The 23,509-nt window shown below is 55.1% G+C and overlaps 1 protein-coding gene across 3 annotated transcripts in view; it reads left to right on the forward strand.

The window, feature by feature from the left end:
* The window catches only part of AXIN1 (axin 1), a 51,853-nt gene that overhangs the window by 1,391 nt on the left and 26,953 nt on the right, over positions 1-23,509 (forward strand). For all 3 annotated transcript variants that reach the window (XM_059155493.1, XM_059155490.1, XM_059155491.1), the window contains one exon: positions 2,343-3,288. In XM_059155493.1, coding sequence (XP_059011476.1) covers positions 2,426-3,288 — 863 coding nt within the window. In that variant the 5' untranslated portion in view covers positions 2,343-2,425. Of the gene's footprint in view, positions 1-2,342; positions 3,289-23,509 lie in introns of those variants that run through there.

Genomic DNA, 23,509 nt, shown 5'->3' on the forward strand with positions numbered 1-23,509 from the left:
GAATCCTTTTATTGATGGTGGTTGCCGACTGTTGGCCAAGATTCAGTGCTTGTGGGCATTTGACTCTCCCTGAATTAACATTAACTGCTTTATGTGTGGTAGGTCCGTGTGTACGCTAAACGCTTGGTGGGCCTCGATGTGGGAACCCAGAGGCCGCAGGAGTCAGAGCGTGTTCCGATAGTGCCCGTAATCTGGAGAGGCGTTCTCGTGCTTCTGGGGACAGCAGAGGTCTTCCGTCACTTGACAGCCAAAAATAGATGTGAGTTATAAGAACTATGTCTTCCGGGCACTGAAAAATACTTTAAAATGATTAGGGGGACGTGCTCACACATGAATTGAAGAGTCAGTTTTTAGAGACAGCCCCAGTTTTGTAATAAAGGGCTAGATGGGGAGTTTCATTGCGGTCCTTGTAGCTCAGTAGTTCAGCGTTTGTGAGGGGCTGATGTTTGGCATCTGTGACAATTATCATTTGCCTTCACGTCAATGAATGAAACGTTTATCGGTTGCAAGACCTCGTGCTAGGAGCTGGGGGTCCCAGGAAGGCGTTTCATCAGGCTGCTACTGATAATTGATGCAGCAGAGAGCCGCGTCTTGAGAGCAGGTAACAGTGACTTGTTATTAACTTCCCGTTGAAACACAGTGACTCAGTTCTTTCTCGGGCTGGTGAAGTAACAAGTGTTTCTGAGGGTAGGGCTCAGGGGGCCAAGCATGAGCCCTCCTTCCTGGGAAGGAGCCCTGGACAAGGGGACATGAGATATCCGTGAGCTGGTGCGGAGCTAAGACACCACAAGTGCTCATTCATGTTGATGGGGCTCAAAGAAAGCGACTTTGCAGTCCAAGTGGTCCCTGATGGCAGGGTGCCTCAGCCCATGGGCCTTAACCTTAAAAAGCAGGCTGTTCCTGCTGAGATGACCACCTACACAGTCGTTTTCACTAAAAGTCATCAGCTGCAGGAATGTCATTTGGGGCCCATGACTGGGACCAATTCCCTGTGTCTGGGTGCTTTTCGCTGCTGGCAGGTGCGGGGTGAACAGTGTCCATGCAGGCCCTGGCCCGAGCGTGGAGGGGTGGCCAGGAAGAGCTGCCCTTTGTGTTCGTCCCAGGTTTCAGGGCTTGTTCAGTGCTCCCGGCGGTTGGACCTGACGTACTTTTCTCCAGCGCGTTTGTAGTCAGACCACCTTGATCTTCCGTCCCGGCAGGCCACAGGCTGGGCGGTGTCGCTCCGCTCGTGGGCTCTCTGAGCTCCTGTAGGGTCACCACCAGGAAGGGCCAAGACCGTGAGAGTCCCTGTCCAGGATAGCGTTCCTTCACACCTATGGCAGGCTTGTTGCAGTAGCAACAGCGAAACCACCAACCCCGCAGTCCTGACCCCAAAGAGGGCTGGTAGTTTGGGTTTGAGCTTGCAGAGGTAGGTCTTGCGAGCAGTACACCTCCTTAGCTGAGAGGTGGAGCTGCATTTGGGCTCCAGTTTTCTTTGTCCATACCTTCTCCGTTCTTCTGAGTGCCCATTGCCATTTGCCTAGAAGGACACTTTGCTTCTGAGTCTGGTTGAAGGCAGCATTCCGGTGGAAGCATTTTCTAAGATCGTCCTCACTGGTGCTGTGAGATGGCCACTGTGTTTGTGGGGAGGGGGTGTCCTTTGGTCACCTGGTTGAAGGTGCTGAAGGTGGCCCACAGTTGTTTCTGTAGGTGTGTGCTGAGAGTTAAAGGAACACCTCCTTGTGTGTTTGCACCTGTCGGGAGGCACACTGAGTGTGAAGTGACGGGGTAGTCAGAAAACGCAGTGGCTGTGGGCCTAGAGAGCGTGGGGAGCAGACATGACCACCTGCCTTGTGGTGTGTGATGTGCCTGCCTTTCCGTACCTGAGTATCGCGGCAACCCTGCTGTGCAGGTGGGCGATCGCCCTCATCGTACGTGGGAGGACCCAGCTCTCCTCATCCAGGCCTACGAAGCCAGGCGGCCTGGGAAACATATTTCTTCTTCCAGTCCTCCTGCCTCCCGGGAAACTACAGGGAAGGACTGGCTCTGGCCAAGATGGGAGGTCCCCAGGCTGCTGGTCTCGGTGATGTTCTCACAGAACGACACCTGAGGGTAGTGGCCATCTCCCTGCTCTGGACACTGATCTTTTAGATCCAGAGGCATTCCTGTAGTTGTAAAAGTTCCCAGAAATTGTTTTCATACGTTACAAACCTACGGCAAAAGATTGAAAATGTAAACTGAATTTCTGGCTTTGAGTTGGAGTGGGAGGGCGTCATAACGGATCTTGTCTTGAGAAAACCTCTGTGGTCATGTTTCCGTGGACCCACCTTTCCTAATCCTTGTCCTCTTAATGGTTTCAACAGGACAGATTGCTTCCCTGTGGAGCTGTAAGTACTGATGTATTAGGGTGCCACGCTCATTGTTCCTTGACGCACAGAGTCCCAAAATGAATATCCAAGAACAGGGTTTCCCTTTGGACCTTGGAACAAGTTTCACCGAAGATGCCCCCCGGCCCCCGGTGCCTGGTGAGGAGGGTGAACTGGTGTCCACAGACCCCAGGCCCGTCAGCTACAGCTTCTGCTCCGGGAAAGGGGAGACTTCAGCGGCCACTCCGAGGCGCTCGGATCTGGACCTGGGGTACGAGCCTGAGGGCAGCGCCTCGCCCACCCCGCCATACTTGAAGTGGGCCGAGTCGCTGCACTCCTTACTGGACGACCAAGACGGGATAAACCTGTTTCGGACTTTCCTGAAGCAGGAGGACTGTGCGGACCTGCTGGATTTCTGGTTTGCCTGCAGCGGCTTCAGGAAGCTGGAGCCCTGCGACTCGAATGAGGAGAAGAGGCTGAAGCTGGCCAAAGCGATCTACCGCAAGTACATCCTCGACAACACCGGCATCGTGTCCCGGCAGACGAAGCCCGCGACCAAGAGCTTCATAAAAGACTGCATCATGAAGCAGCTGATTGACCCTGCCATGTTTGACCAGGCCCAGACGGAGATCCAGTCCACCATGGAAGAGAACACCTACCCCTCTTTCCTCAAGTCCGATATTTATTTGGAATATACGAGGACCGGCTCAGAGAGCCCAAAGCTCTGTAGTGACCAGAGCTCTGGGTCCGGGACAGGGAAGGGCGTACCTGGATACCTGCCCACTCTGAACGAAGACGAGGAATGGAAGTGTGACCAGGACCCAGACGAAGACAGTGGCAGAGACCCTGCTCCCCCTGGCAGGCTCACACAGAAGCTGCTCCTGGAGACAGCCGCCCCGCGGGCCTCCTCAAGTAGACGGTACAGCGAAGGCAGAGAATTCAGGTGAGTCCGACGCAAGGCGTCCCTGTCTGTGCTCACGTCTGAGACCTGGAGGACTGGCCAGGGCAGAGTGTCGGGAAGGAGCGGGCTTGTCCCTCCGCCCCCGAGTGGCTGTGCTCCTGCTCCTGGGGTGGGTTGGGCTGTTTGTACCGCTTCGCGATACCTTCCCGTTTGTCGTTAAATGTTTGTACTGTCTGTGAGCTGAGGACCCTGTTGTTAAGAGCAGCCTAGGTACATGGCCTCGTGTGTCATTAGGAGTGTTGGAGGTCTTAGAAGTCCTGCCATCCCGACGTTGCCTCCGGCGGTGATGTCTGCACTTGCTCGCACAGGAGGCGGGCTTACTCCAGCCACGTCATTCTCGGGGCTGACACAGAGGAGCTGTGTCTGGTGACAGTTTCCTAAGACTCTTCCCGGAGGTTGGGAGGTGTCGAGGTGTCGGCGGGGAGGCTGCCACGTGACGTTATCAGGGCCCTTGGCAGCGGGCTGAGGATGTAGCTTTAGGGGCGGACCTCTGCCCTCTGCAGTGGGTGTGGAGTGCACGGACAGCGCCCCATGTGCTGGTGCGCTGCAACTCGGGACGCACCAGTGGGGCTGCTGGGAGTCGTTCCGCGTGGGCACCTGCGTCTCCTCTCTCTTCTCCGGGTTCTGGAGGTGTCCTGGGCACGGGTCGGAGCCTCTGGCCAACGCTAGCCAGGTTGGTGGGGCACTTCTCTCTTCCACGCACTTCCCTGTAGCTGCTCCTGGGGACGTCGATCCGTGAAACTGTCAAAGTGGGGAATCCGTGTGACCCACTGATTTCATTGGGAGTCAGAATCCTCTCCCCTCCTCTCCCGTGATGTGATTAAAACCTGGATTGTTTCTTCAGGCTTACAGTGGTAGAGAAATTGGCTCCTTGCTAATAAACACAGGATAAAACTTTCTTTCCTTTTTTTTGGTAAGATTTTTTATTTATTTGACACAGAGAGCGGAACACAAGCAGGGGCAGAGGCAGAGGGAGAAGCAGGCTTCTCATGAGCAAAGGGCCCAATGCGGGGCTCGACCCCAGGACTCTGGGATCACGACCCCAGCTGCTTAACGACAGAGCCATCCAGGTGCCCCATTTCTAAGATTTATTTATTTATTTATTTATTTAAAAGATTTTTGAAAATTTACTTGACAGAGACACAGCAAAAGAGAAACGCAGGCAGGGGCAGAGGGAGAGGGAGAAGCAGGCTTCCCACCGAGCAGGGAGCCCGATGCAGGGCTCGATCTGAAGACCCTGAGATCATGACCTGAGCCAAAGGCAGATGCCTAAGGACTGAGCCACCCACGCGCCCCCATTTCTAAGGTTTAAATATCATTTAAATGATTGAACAATTTAAATGTCGTTTAAGTGATTCAGGGTACACTATTTGTAGTAATTTTTGTGCACCTTTTGCTTATGTCTTGAGCTAAACACTATTGATATAGCAAACTTTTTAGGGCAGAACTTTCTCTAAATTATTGCAAGTAAGGCTACTAATTGATACAGCTTTAATTTTATTTTACTTTATTTTTTATTTTTTCTAAGTTTGCATTTATTTGACAGAGTGTGAGAGTATAAGCAGGGGGAATAGCCAGAAGAGGGAGCAGCAGGCTCCCTGTAGAGCAGAGAGCCCGTTGTGAGCCTCGATCCTAGGACCCTGGGATCATGACCTGTGCTAAAGGTAGTCGCTTAACCAGCTGAGCCCCCCAGGTGCCCCCAACACAGGTTTTAAAACCCAACCTAAAATTATTTAATTAGAAGTTTTAAGATGGGATTAAATTGGAGTCCTGGGCTTTAGGTAAAACATTTTGAGCTCGATTCTGCTTGCTTGCTTGCTTTCTGCCTTTTTGTCTGTCTTTTTTTTTGTTTTTTATTTGCTTTCAAGTTGTTTTTAAACCCAGTGTAGGGCTCGAGCATAGAACCCCAAGATTGAATTGCATACGCGACCACCTGAGCTGGCCAGGGCTCAGGGTTTGAAACCTAAAATCAGAATTGGGCGGCTCCGTTGGTGGAGCACGCGACTCTGCATCTCAGCCTCATGAGTTTGGGCCCCAGTTTGGGTAGAGAGATGACTTAAGGAAAAAAAAAATCCCGAGCCCCATCCTGCACTTTCTTCCGTTCTCAGTCCTCAGCAGCAATTTTGGGTTTTCTTTCTTTGGTTTGTTCTATTTGTAATAAGCAAGAGTTGCTTTTAAATTAATAGACTGTGTTGGCTTCCCTTGTTTAAGGGGGTTGAGCTGTAAGGACCGTGGCCCATTTTAGTTCTGACCTGTCGTGCAGGGGCCGGCAGCAGAGGGAGGCCGGAGCTCGGGCGTTCCTCCTGCACTTGAACGCCATTCTGCGCGAGGTCGCCTGGGGTCCTTCTGTGGGTGGAGGATCTCTGATGTCAGGGTTGTCCTGACACCCGCTGACGGGGCATGGCGTCCCGTTCATTCCACTTTCCTCTGGGGTGTGTGTGGTCAGGGTGCACTAGGCTGAAGTCACAGCAAGGCCCCCCCACCCCCCTCCCATCCCAGCTTAATCGGTGAAGGGGATTGGTTGACTGAGACCAGTGAAGAGTCCAGAGGCAGGGCTAGCTTCAGATGGGGTTTGATCTGGACTGTAGCCACTTTTCTTTTAAAGACTTCATTGTTTCAGAGCAGTTTTAGGTTATCAGCAAAAAGGAAAGGAAGGTACAGAGGTTTCCCATCACCCAGTCCCCCAAACACACAGCCTGGCCCGTTGTCAATCCTCCTCACCAGAGCAGTACGTCTGTTACAGCGGACAAGACTGCATCAGCGGCATCACCACGCAATGGCCGCCGTCTCCATCAGGGCTGGTACCCCGCGCTGGGCGCTCTGGGGGCCCCACGAAGGCGCAGAGACGTGGAACCACCATCGCAGTGTGGGACAGACTAGTTTCACTGTCCTGAAAAGTCTCTGTGCTCTGCCTTTTCCTCCCGTCCTTTCCCCCAACCCCAGGAAACTGCTTTTCCTTTTCTTTTTTTTTTTTGCCTGACGTAGCTTTTGCCTTTTCCACAGCGTCAGGTAGTTGGAATCACACAGCCTGTGCCTTTCCCCGGTGGCTTCTTTCCCTTGGCGATAGCAGGTTCCTCCGTGTCTTCCCATGGCTCGCAGCTCCTTCCTTTTTGGCGCAGAGCGATAGCTCGTTGTGTGGATGGACGACGGGGGGTTTATGCCCTTGCCTGCTGAAGGACGGCGGAGTCGGTCCCAGGTTCTGGCAATCATTAATGAAGCGGCAGTAAACTTTGGTGGTGCAGGTTTTGTGTGGACAGAAGTTTTCGCCTCCTTTGGGTAAACACCATGGAGTGCGATTGCTGGGTCACAAGGTGAGAGCATGTTAAGTTTTGTAAGAAACTGCCCCTTCTCTTCTTTTCTCTACCTTCCCGTGGCCACTTTTGCTGGCAGGTTGGAGGTGGCTACTATGGCGACCTTGGGCTCTGGGCTCCCTTGCTTTGTAAATGGACACTATCCCCAGCATTTGAAGGGGGTCTTGCATTTGGCTCTGTGTGGCCAGGGGTGCTCTTGCCTCTGTCCCGACTGTTCCAGCACAGTCTCTGTGCAGGGGCCCGGGATTGCGCTGCTGGCCTTCACATCAAGTAGGGCAAACCAGAAGGGACATGAGAGGCCCACGGCTCCCCAGTGGGGACCCATCCAGAGGTGGGTCAGGGTGGAGGGTAAAGGGAAGAGGAGGGCAGGTGCTGCCTGCCGCGAAGGGGGCCAGGAGCTGGACTGGAAATCTCCTTCTTGGGGGTGCACTTCCTGTGGGCAGCGGGTGCCTCCCTTAAGCATTGATTCTGCCTGGGGAAGCGGGTCTGGAGGACTGTCGTTTAGGGTCTCTCGAGCCTGAGCCCTACGGTCCCGTAGGTTCGACACCCTGGGGCTGCCCTGTTGTGCTCGCTGGTGGTTGTTCAACCTCCCTAACCAGGCGCCGCTGTTTCCCCAGAGGAGGCCTGAGTATCCGCCTTCATTTGGCCGTGCGGGTGCGCACGTGGCTGTTCTTCCTGCGGCCGACGCGTGGGATGTTAAATGAACGTCACCTTTAGGTCTCTGTCAAAGCTCAGAAGACACTCGTGCCCTTGGCCTTTTTTGGCATTTATCCTGCCTACCTGGGGTCATTTTGCCCTGGGCCAAGGGATCCCAAAATGCCTTACTCTCCGTGTCTCTGTGCAAATTCTCTTCTCTGGGTCTCTGTGCAAATTTTCCTCATCTCCATTGCCATAGTCGGTGAACTTTGAACATAACTTTGGTTGGTTCCCACCCACTGTTTTAACTGGTGTGAATTGACAGAGGGTCCTCTGGTGATGGCTGTGTTTGGCCGAAGGGCCAGGTGCTGTAAGATGGTAGCCGGCAGGCATGGGGGCACCTGGGTGTTTCCCCTGGGTCAGGTCCTGATCCCAGTGTCCTGGGATTGAGCCCCCGTTGTGTAGCGGGGCGCCTGTTTCTGCCTCTCCCTCTACAACCCCCCACTTGCGCATGAGCTCTCGCTCTCTTAGATAAAGGAATAGAATTTTTTTTTTTTAAGGATTTTATGTACTTATTGACAGAAAGCAAGAGCATAAGCAGGGGAAGCAGCCGGCAGGAGGAGAGGGGGACGCAGACTTCCCACTGAGCTGGAAGCCCGATGCAGGGTGCGGGGCTTGATGCAGGGCTCGATCCCAGGACCCTGGAATCATGACCTGAGCCGAAGGTGACACTTAATGACTGAGCCACCCCGGTGCCCCATGAATAGACTCATTAAAAAGGAAAAAAAAAGTGTGGCCTGGCCCCTAGGTGTGTTCCGGGACTGTGTGGGAGGGCCTGTCTCATGTTCTCCTGACCCACTGCTTGGTCACCTGCCCCAGCCCTTCAGCTCTCCGCATCTAGCAGTCGCTGCTGGGTTTGACGACGGACATTTGCAGGTGCTTTCCACGTGTCTTTACTGCCCTCACCCTTATCATTGGCTGAGAAGTTCCCCAAGGACAGGGTCTCAGATGTTTTCTTGTGTCTCCCTGGTGGGCCAGCCCAGTGAGGAGCTCCTGGTCAGGGCCGGTCCTCATGGTCACGGCCAGAGAGTAGATCACGGATGCCCTTCACAGTGGGAGCAGCTCAGCATGTACAGGGCCGACAGCCAGGGTGCCTGGGCAGCTCGGTCGGCGGAGCGTGCAACCCTTGACTCCGGGGCTGTACGTTTGAGCCCCACGCTGGGTGTAGAGAGAACTTAAACACCAAGCAGCCCTCCCTTCCCAAGGTCCGTTCAGAGTTTGACTGAGGAAGTGTGCGGCCTGTTTGTCGGTTTGTGTCTGTGTTTCTGGTAACGGCTTCGAAGGCCTGGAGAAGAAACGTCAAAAGAGGAAGTGCCCCAGATACACAGTTTCACGTGGAAGACAAAAGTAAGACCGGTCCCGGGTTTCTGACGGAGTTCGGGGGTGGGGGTTGGGCAGCGGCTCTAGTGATGGTGGCCCGGCCAGGGCACCCTCCCACACTGTGGGATGGTGGCCCCGCGGGCCCGTCTGCTTGGAGCGCCACACATGCTCTGCAGCGTGCAAGTTTTAGGCCAGTGGTAGAGGAGGGCAGCTCATTTTTAAAGTCCGGTTCTCCCTGAGGTCCTCCTGCTCCCTCTGTGGTACTGCTTGCCGTTCCTCTCGATGAGGGGCCGGACGCAGGGGGAGCACACGGCCCTGTTGCCTTTCCTTGTCCTCTTCTGGATGTGTGACATGTGCCCCTGGGTGGACCTCAGAGGAGCGGACCTGTGCTGGTCCGCAGCCGTGGCGTTCTCGCATCAGGAGCAGGCTGCTGTCACTACCTTGCTGGGTGGACGGGGAGCGGGAAGCCTGTGGTTTAGCTTCGCGATCGCTTGCTCAGTGACATCTCCTCTGGGCAGTGCCTGGGGAGCTCAGCCTTCAGGTCTGTGGTGGGGGGACAGTCACTGGATCTCCGCGCTCCTCCGCACCCGGGGACGGTGAAGGGGCACCTGCCTGGGGAGGTGGCCACAGGGCGTCTGCTTTGGGCACAGGGCAGTCGTCCGGGCCACGCACAGCCGGAGCTCCGCACACCCGCCTATTGCCCCGTGCTCCTCCTCTCGTGCTCCTCGTCATCTGCTCGATGTTGGCGAGGTTGGTGTCAGAGCCACGGCTGGCTTCAGAGATGCAGATGATATGTTCGGATTTTGATGTATTTCCTTCCGGGGAGGTGTGTTAATGCCCACCCAAACCTGGTCCTCGTAGTCATTCTGGCCTCCAAGAGGCGCCCCAGAGTGTCACATCCCCGCTCCCTTCCGCCCACGTCCGGGCCGGCCGTGGGTGCGGATCCCTGCCCACCGTGCACTGACCGCCTCCGCTGCTCGCTGCCTGCGCGCCGGCTCCCACCGCCTGCCCCAGGGCCGCTGCAGAACCTTTTTTTTTTTTTTTTAAATAGCCTCCACACCTGGCATGGAGCTCAGTGTGGGGCTCGGACTCACGACTCTGAGATCAAGGGTCGGATGCTCAACCGGCTGCACCCCCGGGTGCCCCCAGTACAGAACCTCGCACGAGGCCCCTGTCTCTCCTCCCCACAGTGCCCATGCCGACTCTCCCAAGTGCAGGTCTGGTCATGTCCGCCCTCCTTCCAGCTTGGCTGGGACTTCCCGCCGCGCCCGGACTCCTGCCTGAGCTCCTGCAGTGACACGTACCTGTGCTGGCCTTGAGCCGTTCATAATGCCTGTCAGTGCAGTGGGACTGGCCCTTACAGTTCTAGGGTTAGTCTGAAGGCATGTCAGCTCTGCCGCAGCCGTGTTAAGACTTCGTGGTCTAGTGCTCTGCAGCAGCTTCCGCAGAGCCCCGCGGAATGCCCACAGCCGGGGCCACCTTGCCACGGCCTCTCTCCCGGTCTCACGAGACAGGCGTGCCAGGAAGGGACGGGCTTGCGGGGGCTGGCGAGTGCTGCTGGGGCCCGGGGCCCTTTGCGGTGGGGACAACGCGCCCCGGACTCCGACGTGCCCCGGACTCTGACAGGCGGCTGCAGCTGTTCTGAGACCCTGCAGGCTCGATGTGCTGGGCCTGGGGAGCAGCTCCGGGAACTGCGTGGTACCTGTGAATCAGCGGCCGCTGGGATCGCCCGTGTTTCGGTTTGATTCTTCTCCCCTGGCCCTGTTACCTTGTCCGCAGTCCTGGCTCCCGTCTGTGTGCTGTGTAGGAATGAGGAGGTTGGGCGTTTGGGTGTCGTGGTGGCTCAGCCGGACGTGGGGCAGTGTCGTGGCCTCTCTCCAGGCCTGGCCGGCGCAGGGGCGCACACGGTATGTGGAGGGGCGTCGGTGCCGCACTGCATCCGGCCTCCCATTGGTGCAGACGCTCCGTGGAGCGAGCCCCTCCGGGTCCTCTTCAAGCCTGTTCGTTCCAGAAGAGCTTGATCTGAGGAACCTGTTCAGTGTATCTCTTCAGTCCCCTCCTGGGACTGAGGCCGGCCGTCTGACTTTATTAGAATAAACTGCTTCAGCGTCTTTGGCGAGCCCACGAGAGAGGCTGTGCATAGGGCCTGTGGCGCAGAGCGGGGCTCAGCCATGCCCTCCACGGCCCCTCGGCAGTTGGACACCCATTGCAGGGCAGCTTCCAGTGTTGGCCCCGGAGCCTTCTCTGTGAACCGCTGAGACTTCTGGTAGCAACTGGACTTGGCTCTTCTGGCTTTAAGGGACTGGGGTGGCCAGGTGCTCGGGTGGGCGTCTCTGGCGCCCCAGCAGCAGGGAGTGCTCTGTGCGCCCCCGGAGCTTCTGCTCAGCCGCCTCGTGCTCTTGCAGCTGCTTAAGTGCATTGTTCGTTCTTGCCGTGGACCCCGCTGGACCTGTACTAACTGGCCTTCAGTCTGGAGGGCCAGTGTCTTCTCTTGAACCAACGTTTAAACGTTTATTTATTCATTTGAGAGAGAGAGAACGCGTGCACTTGAGAGTGGTGTTGGGAGGGCTGCGGGAACAGGAGACAGAGAATCCCAAGGAAACTCTGCACTGAATGGGGGGCCCGAGGCAGGCTTGATCCCAGGACCCTGAGGTCACAGCCTGAGCCAAAATCAGTAGCTGGACTCTTAACCGAAGTGAGCCACCAAGGCTCCCCTTGAACCAACATTTAAAAATAACCGGGAAAAAAATAATAAAAAATAAAGAAAAATAAAAATAACTGGAAAGAAGAACGCGGCTGGCTCAGTTGGTAGAGCGTGGGGCTCTTGACCTCGTGTGGTGAGTTCAAGCCCCACACTGGGTGTCTCTATGTTGTTCGCAGTGTTGCTTGTGACGGGTAACAAATGTCCGGCTGTGGGGCTGATTGCACAGGGATTTGGGGTATTTTTTTGTATGGTTGGAGGACATAGGCTTTTTAATTTCTTGTTTTTGTTTTTTTCTGTATTTTCCGATTCCTATAAAACATTTATAGAAAGTATGCTGTTAAAATATATACGAAAGTATGTTGCAAGAAGATCTAAATTATATACAGCTGTAGAAATGCCTTTTTTTAAAGAAGGATGCATGTAAATGTTTCCTTTTCATATGATCTTAGATCTAATTGTTTTTTTTTTTTTTTTAAAGATTTTATTTATTTATTTGACAGACAGAGATCACAAGTAGTCAGAGAGGCAGGCAGAAAGAGAGAGAGGGAAGCAGGCTCTCCGCTGAACAGAGAGCCTGATGCGGGACTCGATCCCAGGACCCTGAGATCATGACCTGAGCTGAAGGCAGAGGCTTAACCCACTGAGCCATCCGGGCGCCCCAGTCTTAGATCTTCTTAACATTTGCTCTACTATACCAGTATTTTATTTTATTTTTTTTTAAGATTTTAGTTATTTATTTGACAGAGATCACAAGTAGATGGAGACGCAGGCAAAGAGAGAGAGGAGGAAGCAGGTTCCCCGCTGAGCAGAGAGGCCGATGCGGGGCTCGATCCCGGGACCCTGAGATCATGACCTGAGCAGAAGGCAGAGGCTTTAAGCCACTGAGCCACCCAGGCGCCCCAACCAGTATTTTAAATTAATTTTAATTTTTATGAAAAAAAATGGAGGCAAGGAAAGACTCAAATAACACTAAAAGGCTGATAACTAAGCTTAGCTGTCCGTGTCCCCTAGACGCCCCCACGACCGGCCTTTCCAGCTGTGTCCTACCCTCGCGTATGAGTCTGCTGTGTCCTCCAGCTGTGTCCTACCCTCGCGTATGAGTCTGCTTAGCGCAGCCCCCAAAACACTGCAGATGCAGGGACTTAAACAACAGACATGTACTTCTTACAGTTCTGGTGCCTGGAAGTCCCAGGTCAGGGCCCCGGCAGGGAGATTTCTTTGCAAGGCCTCATCATCTGCCTTGCACACCGCCGCTGTCTCACTGTGGACGTGTGGAAAGGGAGCAGCTCCCTGCTCTGTCCGAGTGAGGACTCTATTGGGTCAGGGCTTCCCTCCTACGACTTCATTCATTCCTCAGGACTCCTCTAGAGGCTCCCTCTCCAAATGCAGCCACAGTGGGGTCAGGGCTCCGAAATGGATTTGGGGCCGAGTAACCTTGTGGTCCCTCAAATCTGAGCCGTGTATCCACATTGCTGTCTTTAGGCCATTTCCACTAGGGTTTTCGCTGCCCTGCCACCTGTCCTAATTACTAACACATCCTAGGCTTGGTTTAAGTCCATACTTGGTGTTTCCATTCCTGAGGTGGGCCAAGCGCTTCCTTTTTTGCACCATTTTTTGTTTATATTTTTGAATTTTTTTTTTTTTTAAAGATTTTATTCATCCTTTTGACAGACTGAGAAAAGTAGGCAAAAGTAGGCAGAGAGGCAAGCAGAGAGCCCGACGTGGGGCTCGATCCCAGGACCCTGAGATCATGACCTGAGCCGAAGGCAGAGGTTCAACCCACGGAGCCACCCAGGCGCCCCTGTATTTTTAAATTTTAATAGCTGCATTTCCCCCATTGATTAGTTATTTCACTTTCTGACATAAATCTTCCCTTACACTGTATCAACTTTTAAAAAATGCCTGTGAATATATTTCTCGACATTATTATAAAACCTGTCAGATAAGCTGTCTTTCGGAGACATGTCTCCTGAAACCGTTCCTGTTCCCACCCCCACTGAGATGGTTATTCTTCAGGCATGCTAGTGACTTCTGTGTGACTGCCGTGTGACAGCCGTGTGGTGCCCCATGACCGCCCCGTGGGTGCTGCGTGACTGCCGCGTGATGGCCCCTTGGGTGCCGGGTGACCCTCCCATGACTGCCGTGTGACCACCCCGTGGGTGCTACGTGACCGCCTCCTGGGTGCCAGTGACTGCTGCATGACTGCCACGTGATGGCCCCTTGGGTGCCGTGTGACCCCCCCTCGCCCGTGACTGCTGCGTGACCGCCTCGTGGGTGCCGCGTGACTGCCCTGTGACAGGCCCGTGGGTGCCGGGTGACTGCCTTGTGACTGCTCTGTCCATACCCTGTGGCTGCTGTGTGGGTGCCCCATGACTGCCTCGTGACTGCCCCGTGGGTGCTGCTTGACGGCCCCATGGGTGCTCTAGGGTGCTGCATGACGGCCCCTTGACTGCTCTGTGGTGCCTGGGGCCTCTGTGTCACTCCTGTGTCAGTGCTGTCTGGTGTCGTGTGGCTGCCGTGTGGTGCTCTGCTGGTCTGTGTGCAGGAAAGATTCAGTGGGTTTATGATCCAGTTGAGGTGATGTGCAGAAGTTAAAGCCTGGGGCGCCTGGGTGGCTCAGTGGGTTAAGCCTCTGCCTTCGGCTCAGGTCATGATCTCAGGGTCCTGGGATTGAGTCCCGCATCGGGCTCTCTGCTCATCGGGGAGCCTGCTTCCTCTTCCTCTGCCTGCCTCTCTGCCTGCTTGGGATCGATCTCTCTCAGTTAAATAAATAAAATCTTTAAAAAAAAGTTAAAGCATTTGCACCATTGTCTCCTTTCTTATAGAGTTGTACTGGGAGGCCGGACTCCGTTCTGTTTTTACTCCGATGGCTGCGGCTTCCCCTCTCTGAACCTGGCTTGGGTGTTGTGTCCTCGGTGCTGTCCCACAGAGGCTTAACCCACTGAGCCACCCAGGCATTCCTGGTGTTTCCTGTTATTTAGAAGTTGGATCATCTGGAATGAGTCTTTAAATTTTAAATCTTCTGGTGCGCTTGGGTGGCTCAGTCATTAAGCATCTGCCTTCAGGTCGGATCATGATCTCAGGATCCTGGGATCGAGTCCCACATCGGGCTCCTTGCTCGGCAGGGAGCCTGCTTCTCCCTCTCCTCCTGCTTGTGTTCCTCCTCTCACCATGTTTCTTTCTCTGTTAAATAAATAAATAAAATATTTTTTAAAAATACATTTTAGGGACGCCTGGGTGGCTCAGTTGGTTAAGCAGCTGCCTTCAGCTCAGGTCATGATCCCAGCGTGCTGGGATCGAGTCCCACATCGGGCTCCTTGCTCGGCCGGGAGCCTGCTTCTCCCTCTACCTCTGCTGCCACTCTGTCTGCCTGTGCTCGCTTGCGCGCGCGCTCTCTCTCTCTGGCAAATAAATAAAATCTTTAAAAAAAAATACATTTTAAATATCTTTTTCTCTTATTTTCCGTTTCTTTTTTGTTGTGTTTTCTGATCTTTCTGTTAAATGTTTTCTGAATATATACCCTAATGTACTTTTTTCTGCTCGTAGGTCAACATTTATAAATTTTCCTGGAGATATTAGTTATAATTTGTTTTTTCTTTTTTTAAATTTTTAAAATTTATTTATTTGACAGAGATCACAAGTGGGCAGAGAGGCAGGCAGAGAGGGGGAAACAGGCTCCCCGCTGAGCAGAGAGACCGATGTGGGGCTCGATCCCAGGACCCTAAGGTCATGACCTGAGCCGAAGGCAGAGGCTTAACCCATGGAGCCATCCAGGTGCCTCTACATTATTTCTTTTATAAGCTAGATACGGTTAGATTTTTTAAAACTCAGGTTATATCCTTTTAATTTGCATAGTTTATTTATATTTAACATAATTACCAGTCATGACCGGAGCTGAGGGCAGATGCTTAACCGTCTGAGCCACCCAGGTGCCCCAAAGTGGGGATTTTCTTAAGAGAAATGGGTATGACCTAAAATTATTAGGTCAGTCACACAGCGTATGGTATATGTCAGGTATTAATTCTGGGTCTTTTGCATGTATTTCACTTATAAAGTTGACTAGTTACTGCAAACATTTCTAGGATTTCTTTGTGTTTTGAATTACCTAGCTTTTATCCATCTTAGTATTTGCCCCATTCCTTGTGTGTCAGAGAGGACTGGGATTGGTGGCCGAGGTCAGTGCTGGGGAAGTTTGCTGAGGAGCGAGCTCCGGGTCCCGGCCGCCTGGGCGCTGCCTGCGGACTCCGACTCTGCTCTGTGGCCCCGTGCGTGCGGCCCGTGGGCGTAACAGCGCAGAGCCCTCGCTGCCCTGTGGGCGGAGGGATGCAGATGTTTTGAGCCTATGTCCTTGATGCCTTTGCTGGAGGGACAGAAAGCGGAGGCCCACAGGCGCCTGTGTGGGGACCTCTTCTCCTCCCCTGGAGCTCCCGCACCCGGCCTGGCCCTCCAGGTGCCCGCGCAGCCCCGCGCCATTTCCTGAGGTCGAGGTGGGCCTGGGCTGAGGCCGGCGGTGGACGGGCCCTGCTGGACGGCCCGGCCGTGGAGAGAGCAGGACCGAAGGGGCATCAGACCTGGACCTCGGGGCTTTGAGGTTTCATTCCTGTGGAGTGTCCAGGTCTGTGGCATCCGTCGTGCTGTGCCCGGGTGCTTTAAAGTTGAGAACGTGCCCTGGCCAGCACTGCGGGGCCAGGAAGGGTGCCCCCGGCCGCGCTCCGGTCCCTGCGCTGTCTGCTCGCCCGCAGGTACGCTGGGCGGGTCCTTAGAAGTTCGGTAGCCTTGTGAAGGTCGTTTGGATCAAACCCTTTAGAGGAAAAACCCTTCTGAAACGCTGTGAGAGAAGACGCAGGAGCAGAGGAATCCAGTAACCCCCACTAGAGGTTTTCTGTTTCTGCTCTGGGTTTTTGCTGCTGTGCGGAGGCTGCTTCTCGGTGTTCAGTGCAGAGGACAGACAGGTTTCCTGCAGGTGTTGGAGCTGCGGGATGGACAGCCTGTCCGCTTGGTTTGGAGAATTACCTGATGACGTTAAGAAGTGAAGAGGGTGACCCGAGACTGGGAGTTTGTGGTGGCTGCATGCAGGGAACAAATCAGAGTGATGGCTCTGGCTAGATTCATGAGTGTTTTTATTTATTTGTTTATTTAATTGACAGAGATCACAAGCAGGCAGAGAGGCAGGCAGAGAGAGATGGGGAGAAGCAGGTCCCCGCAGAGCAGAGAGCCCGATCCGGGGCTTGATCCCAGGATCCTGGGATCATGACCTGAGCCGAAGGCAGAGGCTTAACCCACTGAGCCACCCAGGTGACCCCATAAGTATTTTTAAAACATTATTATTATTGTTTAAAGATTTTATTTATTTATTTGGCAGAGAGAGATAACAGCACAAGCAGGGGGAGTGGGAGAGGGAGAAGCAGGCTTCCAGCTGAGCAGGGAGCCTGAGGTGGGGGCTCGATCCCAGGACCTTGGGATCATGACCCGAGCAAAAGGCAGATGCTTAACTGAGCTACTCAGGTGCCCCTTAAAAATTATTATTATTATTTTTTTTTAAAAAGATTTTATTTATTTATTTGACAGGCAGAAATCACAAGTAGACGGAGAGGCAGGCAGAGAGAGAGGAGGAAGCAGGCTCCCCGCCAAGCAGAGAGCCCGACACGGGACTCGATCCCAGGACCCCGGGATCATGACCTGAGCCGAAGGCAGCGGCCCAACCCACTGAGCCACCCAGGCGCCCCAAAAATTATTTTTGATAAACTACATTTTTCCGTACTCACTCTTTTGGTCTTATAGCTTCAAAGCTGAGAACAGGTCTTCTTCCCAGTTTTGTGGGATCTTGGGGTTTCATTTGTAAGCCTCTCCATCTCGTTGTGGATTATGGACTGATTCCGACCTGTGTTAAAGACCTCAGGAGTGTGACATGTGAGCTGCCATTTTTAAAAATTTATTTGCTGGAGAGAATACGAGCAGGGGTAGTGGCAGAGGGAGAGGGAGTCCAACGTGGACCTCGATGCTGGAACCCGGAGATCAGGAGCTGAATCGAAGGCAGGCGCTTAACCCATGGAGCCAGCTGGGCACCCCGCAGGCTGCCATTCTGAAATGAGAGTCTCCAGTGTATTGTGGTTCGACGGCTCATGCCTGAAAGGCCGCAGGGGTGGGTGGGTGCGGGTAGAATCTCAGTCAGTCTCTCCAGATCGCCAGCTGTTTGCCGGGAGTTGTTACTTCTCAGTGTGTGTTGCCGCCTCTCCGGGCTCTGTGAAGTGTGACTGGCACTTCTGTGGGACTGGTAGATTTACTGGAGCTTTGGTCTGAGGGGGCAGGTGCTTCCCAGAGAGGGCGGTACCAGGTGTAGGCTGACCCCCTGAATGAGAACTATGTTCTAATTGTAATGAGAAAAACTCGTTAAAAACTACAGTAGGAGATTCTGTAAAATGTTTATTGTCCCACTTGTTAGTCTGCTTCTTCGGGACACCTGTGTGGCTCGCTCAGTTAACAAAGATCCTCTTTTTTTTTTTTTTTTTTTATTTTTTTTTTTTTAAGATTTTTATTTATTTATTTGACAGAGAGAAATCACAAGTAGATGGAGAGGCAGGCAGAGAGAGAGGAAGGGAAGCAGGCTCCCTGCTGAGCAGAGAGCCCGATGCGGGACTCGATCCCAGGACCCTGAGATCATGACCCGAGCCGAAGGCAGCGGCTTAACCCACTGAGCCACCCAGGCGCCCTTTTTTTTTTTAAGATTTTATTTATTCATTTGTGAGAGAGAGAGAGCACACGTCGGCTCCCTGCTGAGCAGAAAGCCTCATGTGGGGGACGTGATCCCAGGACCCTGAGGTCATGACCTGAACTGAAGGCAGTTTCTTAAAGGACTGAGCCACCTGGACGTCCCAGAGACAGCACTGTTCTGTCTAGATCACTCTGGAGGCCTCTTGGCACACATGAATCCTTAGGTCCCCAATGAAACCAGGGTCCCGATCGCTGTGGCCCTCCGTGTGCATCTCCCACAGTTGTTGGGAAGAGCTACCAGATTCAGGAGCACAGCTATGTGTAGGAAGTGTGGCGCAGAGGGAACGGTCCCCAGGGCTCCTGCCTGCCAGTCTCTCGATCTGGGGACCTGTCCTCCAGTGCCTGGGCTCGTGCGAGGATCTCGTGCTTCTGATCTCAGAGCCTCTCGTCTGGTCTGTACGCCTTTGTATCAACTCTTACGGGACGTTAGGTGGGATGGTGGATTTTAACCGCTGCCTAGAGGCTTTCCCACCTCGTCCTTCTTTGTCTGTATGCGAGGGACCCGGTGCCTGGACAGCATGGTCGTGGTCTGTACGGAGGGCTTTCTGTGTCATGTGCTGACCCTCGGCAAATGCCTTGAGTGCCGTTCCTGGAGACACTGCGGATCTTTATAAGGCTGCAAGGGGCCGTGGTCGTTCCACTGGCAGCTTGATCAAGGTCAGTGGCTGGGGAGTGGCGCTGAGGGGAATTTGGCCCTGAGGGCCATTGAGAGCCAGGCTGCTTCTGCGCCCCTCTGGCGGTGGGGGGCAATGAGGGGCCGGCTGGCGGCCCCCGGCTTAGTCTGTGCCGGGCATGTTCACGGAACACACAGCCTCCCCTCTTACTGCTTGATTTTGATCACAAAGGGCCTTTGCTATGTTGCGCCGCTCAGACCCTCTGTCGGGCGGGGTGAGCCCACTGTGGAGATGAATGAGGTGCCGGCCGGAGTGTGTAACTGGGCATCCGTGTGTCCAGGTAGCAGGATGGCGGAGCGGGGAGTTCTCACCTGGAGCCTCCCTCTCCCACCACTGGTTCCTCTGTGCGCCATCGGGGGTGCATGTGCTCCCTGGTCTGTGTCCGCAGAAGGCTATCTGTCCAGCCTCTGGCCGCACCTGCTCCCACCTCCTGTGCTGACCCCAGGGGTCTGTCATCTCTAGCTCACAATGGATGTGTATGTGGGGGCATGGAGGGGAGTCAGTGTAGACGCTGTTAACCTTGGCTGGTCGTAGAGGCCGGATTTCTGATTTTTGCATAGAGAACAGAACGTAAGGTGGAAATTTTTATAGCTGACATTGGCCTGATTTCTGTCATTTCTGGTATAAACTTGTTGACATTTGGATGCAAGGAGAATTACTTGTTTTCCGAGAATAATACCTACGTGGGAGTGTGGGCCCCGTGGCCGGATGCGTCTCTGCTGCTGGAGAAGCACGGAAGCGGGTCTTCTCCGGGCCGATGCTCTGCACTTTGTAAAGAGGTTCATTTGAAATGGGGAAACGTGCATCCCACCCCCTTCTGGCGCCTTTGTCTTGCTCGTTTCTTCATGGCGTTGTAGGCTCCATTGTGGGAGAAGACAGAACTCTCAGAGCGCTGCTTGGTGAGGAAGCCAGCCCCTCCTTCCTTCCTCCTCAGGGGTGGTCCTGGGAGTAACGCGGGAGGGCCGGGCAGAGCCCGCTGTGTGGCTTTGGGTGTGGGTGGTGATCTCACTCGAGGGCGGTGGGGAAGATCTCTGGCTTGGTGGTCCCCACGCACCTCTGGGTCTGGACCGCATTCCCTCCCCGTGGGAAGGTGCAGGTGCGGGGAAGGTGCTGGTCTTTGCCTGCCGTGCAGTGCTGTACACGTGGGAGGAACCCGTGTCAGTGCAGGAACTTGAGGCCCGGCCCAGGGGGGCCACAGCCGAGCATGTGGAGAAGCCAGCGATGGTGCCTGGAACGCACAGTGCCACCTGGCAGAGAGGGGACAGCCTGCCGATGAGAGCGGAGCCCGCACAGATGGCAGAGCAGACATGCCCAGCGAGGGGAGCCAGACGCACGGGAGCACGTGGCTCACTGTGTGCTGCCCTTTATATGGAATTCCCGCGGGCGACCTTGGGGGGAGGGGAGCACCCAGAGGACTTCTGCAGGGGCACAGGGAAATGGGGTTGAGAGGCGCACTTGCTGTCTCGGTTGGCAGCGGTTTCGCGGGTGTGGGGGAGTCCCAGGAGTCATCCCGGTCTGTGCTTCAGGGACGCAGCGTGTGGAGCATTGTGCTTTGGTAACGCTCTTTCTAGACCGCAGTCTTCGTGCCTTCTGCTAAGGGAGCAAGACTCCTGGGACCAGAGAAGGGCATCCTTCCGCAGAGCCATGGCGGTGGGCTCCTGCGTCCATCCACAGTCACTTGGGTCTCACTGAGGCCAAGGCTCTGCAGAGGGACCGGGGCGTCGGGCGCTGCCTTGGGCAGGAGGTTGCTTGGTGATGTGTGGCTGGTGTTCTCGCCTGGCCTGGCTGGGGCTCCTCGGGTGCACATTGGCGGCAGCCCTGGCAGCATTTGAGTTCAGGATGCCCCTGCCCTTCGGTTTTGTGGAGGTGAAGAGAATGGCACTGACGGGTTGCTATGCTTTTAGTATAAATTACTACTTGTCTTGTCAAAATAGCTATCAGTCAAATGTATTTGATAGGCTAATGTGTTGTTTCGGATCCTGTGATGGCATGGGGTAGGATTCTAATGACATTACTTCCAGTGTTTTTGTTTCCTTTTAAAAATATTTTATTTATTTATTTGTCAGAGAGCGAGCGAGCGCGCAGGAGCCCGCAGAGGCAGAGAGAGAAGCAGGCTCCCTGAGGAGCACAGAGCCTGATGTGGGGCTCGATCCCAGGACCCCGAGATCATGACCCGAGCTGAAGGCAGCCGCTTAACCCACCGAGCCACCCAAGCGTCCTGCTTCCAATGTTTGTTAGTTTGTTTGTTTTAATATTTTATTTATTTATTTGATAGAGAGATCATAAGTAGGCAGAGAGAGGGGGGATGCAGGCTCCCTGCTGAACAGAGAGCCCGATGCGGGGCTCGATCGCAGGACCCTGAGATCATGACCTGAGCCGAAGGCAGAGGCCCAACTGACTGAGCCACCCAGGCGTTCCTTACGGGTGTAGTTAGGGATGTTGTGGAATGGCTTAAAGCTTGACCTATTTCTAAATTGCTATTTTATTTTTATTTATTTGCTTTGTAAGTAAACTCTTTGCCCCAGTGTGGAGCTGGAACTCGTTACCCGGAGACGAAGAGTCGCACAGTCTCCCAAGTGAGCCAGGCAGGCGCCCTGGGCTGGTCTTACTTTGCAGAAGTCACTTGAGCGTTTGTTCCTTCTGCTTAGTTCAGTTAGAATCAACTCATGTGGGGCATCTGTTGGCTTAGTGGAGCCCCTCTTGTTCTTGGGGTCCTGAGTTTGAGCCCCCGGTTGGGCATAGAACTTTCTCAAGACAGATGAAAAGGTAAACAAAGTGAGCTTACAGTTCGCCGCCATGGTCTGGGGTTCACTCAGCAAAGCACGCGCACCTTTGCGGTTTGCAGAGCCCAGGCAGAGAGCCGCTTGCCCGGTGCTTATAGGGTGCAGACTGTTTCCGTAACTCTCTGTAGGACGTCACAGGGCGGCCCGGGACTGCTCAGGATAGGAAAGCGGCGTTCAGCAGAGAGACGGAGCCTTGCGCAGGGAGAGAGGAGCACACAGGCTGGAGACAGCCGCGTTCTCAGAGGGGAGGAGCTGGCTGGGAGCATCATAACCGTCAGTCTGGGGACAGTCCAGTGTGGCCCGAGGTGACTGCAAGTAACTCACTGTGGCCCAGGACTCGTGTGCATCTGTGCCGGGGACTGTCCTTGCTGCACGGCTGCCTGGAGGTGAGGGAGTGTGGTGAGTCGCCCGGGCCTCTCCAGGGGTGGCCTTGGTGTCCTATCTGTCCACGCTTGTTTCGGTGCCTTGTCTGAACCTCTCAGGCTGCCCCCGGCGGAGCGCGCCGGGGAGGAGAGGGCCGCGGCCGTGCTTCCTTGTGCTCCCATTGTTGGCTTCAGTCACAGAAGCTGCCTGAGGGAGGCGGCTTAGCTCCGTCCCGCCCACTGCTGTGGTGTCCCAGGGCAGTGGTGTCCCAGGGCAGTGGCCCAAGGGTCTGGCCGCCCCGTGAGCTGCCTGGATGGAGGGACAGACGGAGAATTCTGGGACAGCGGCTGCTTCAGCGTGGTGGCCTCCCTGCGGTGCAACAGCGGTCGCGACTCCGGGGCCCACGGGGCAGCCCAGACGGCGGCGCTCTGGCTCGAGGGCAGGTCGGTCAGAGCTAGACACAGACCCCCGGCATCCGGGCCGCCGCCTCGGCCCTTCCTGCTCATCACCCATTTTGGCCATTCACAAGAGACGACAGCTTCCTTCTTGATCTTTCTAGAGAGAGTGAGCAGGGCACTCGCAGACACGCATGCGCAGGGAGGGATAGGGCGAGGGCAGGGGAGAATCTCCAGTGGAGGCTGGTGCTCGTGACCCTGGGATCGTGCCCCGAGGTGAAACTTCAAGTCTGTCGCTTCACTGATGGAGGGCCTCCCAGCGCCCCCAGAGGTGACTGCTCCGGGGTGGGAACCCTTTCCCTGAGTCCAGTGCCCGGCCTGCCTGCCGGGGCGGCCTTCTGTTCTTTGTCTCCCAGCTTCCAGGCCAGGCCCCCACCTCACCCCGTCCCCTGCTTTTACTTCCATCTGAGAGGCCACATCCCCATCTCTCCAGACTCTGGAGACACCGTCTGCCCTGAGAGGCACAACTGAAGCCCTGGCTGTGGCCCCGGGGCGGAGGGCCTGGTTGGGCTCGGCTTCTCGAGTTCCTGATTTCCTCGTCCTCCCTCCCTCCTGCGCCTGTGTTTTCTTCAGGGGCTCCCAGTCCGAGTCCGGCCTCTCTTCCACGTGCTGGTGTCAGCAGCGAGGATGGCAGGGGCCCAGCGCGGGAGCCCGCATTCGCGGCTGTTCCTCTGTACCTGCGCGTGGCAGGAGAGCCCGGCAGGAGAGCCCGGCGCGGGGCAGGGCGCGGACCTCGCTCTGCTCTCGCGCACGCTTTCTCTCTCTCTCTCTCTCTCTCTCTCTTTCTCTGTCTCTGTCGGCTCTTCGTGGGTATCGTTCCTTCCCAGAGATTCCGTAACTGCGGTGTCTGACAAGTTTCATAGGCGCAGAAGCAGAATCCAGACCCCCGGCTGTTTCCCATGTCGCTGCGGGAGCGCAGCCCCAACCTGCCCCCTCCAGTGTGCTGGAGCCTCTGTCGCTGGTTTGGGAGGCACGGCCCCAGGGAGAACGAGGAGAGGGCGTGGGCCCAGCTGCCTGCGGAGGGACAGGCTGGCTGGGTGGTCGCTGCGCTCAGGCGGGCCTCTGGGTGTGAGCAGGGCACGTGGCGGAGGTGGCCAGCGCTGGCCACTGTTTGCACAGCGAGGTC

This window comes from Mustela lutreola, chromosome 17, assembly GCF_030435805.1.
Source record: "Mustela lutreola isolate mMusLut2 chromosome 17, mMusLut2.pri, whole genome shotgun sequence".
Classification (NCBI taxonomy): Eukaryota; Metazoa; Chordata; class Mammalia; order Carnivora; family Mustelidae; genus Mustela; species Mustela lutreola.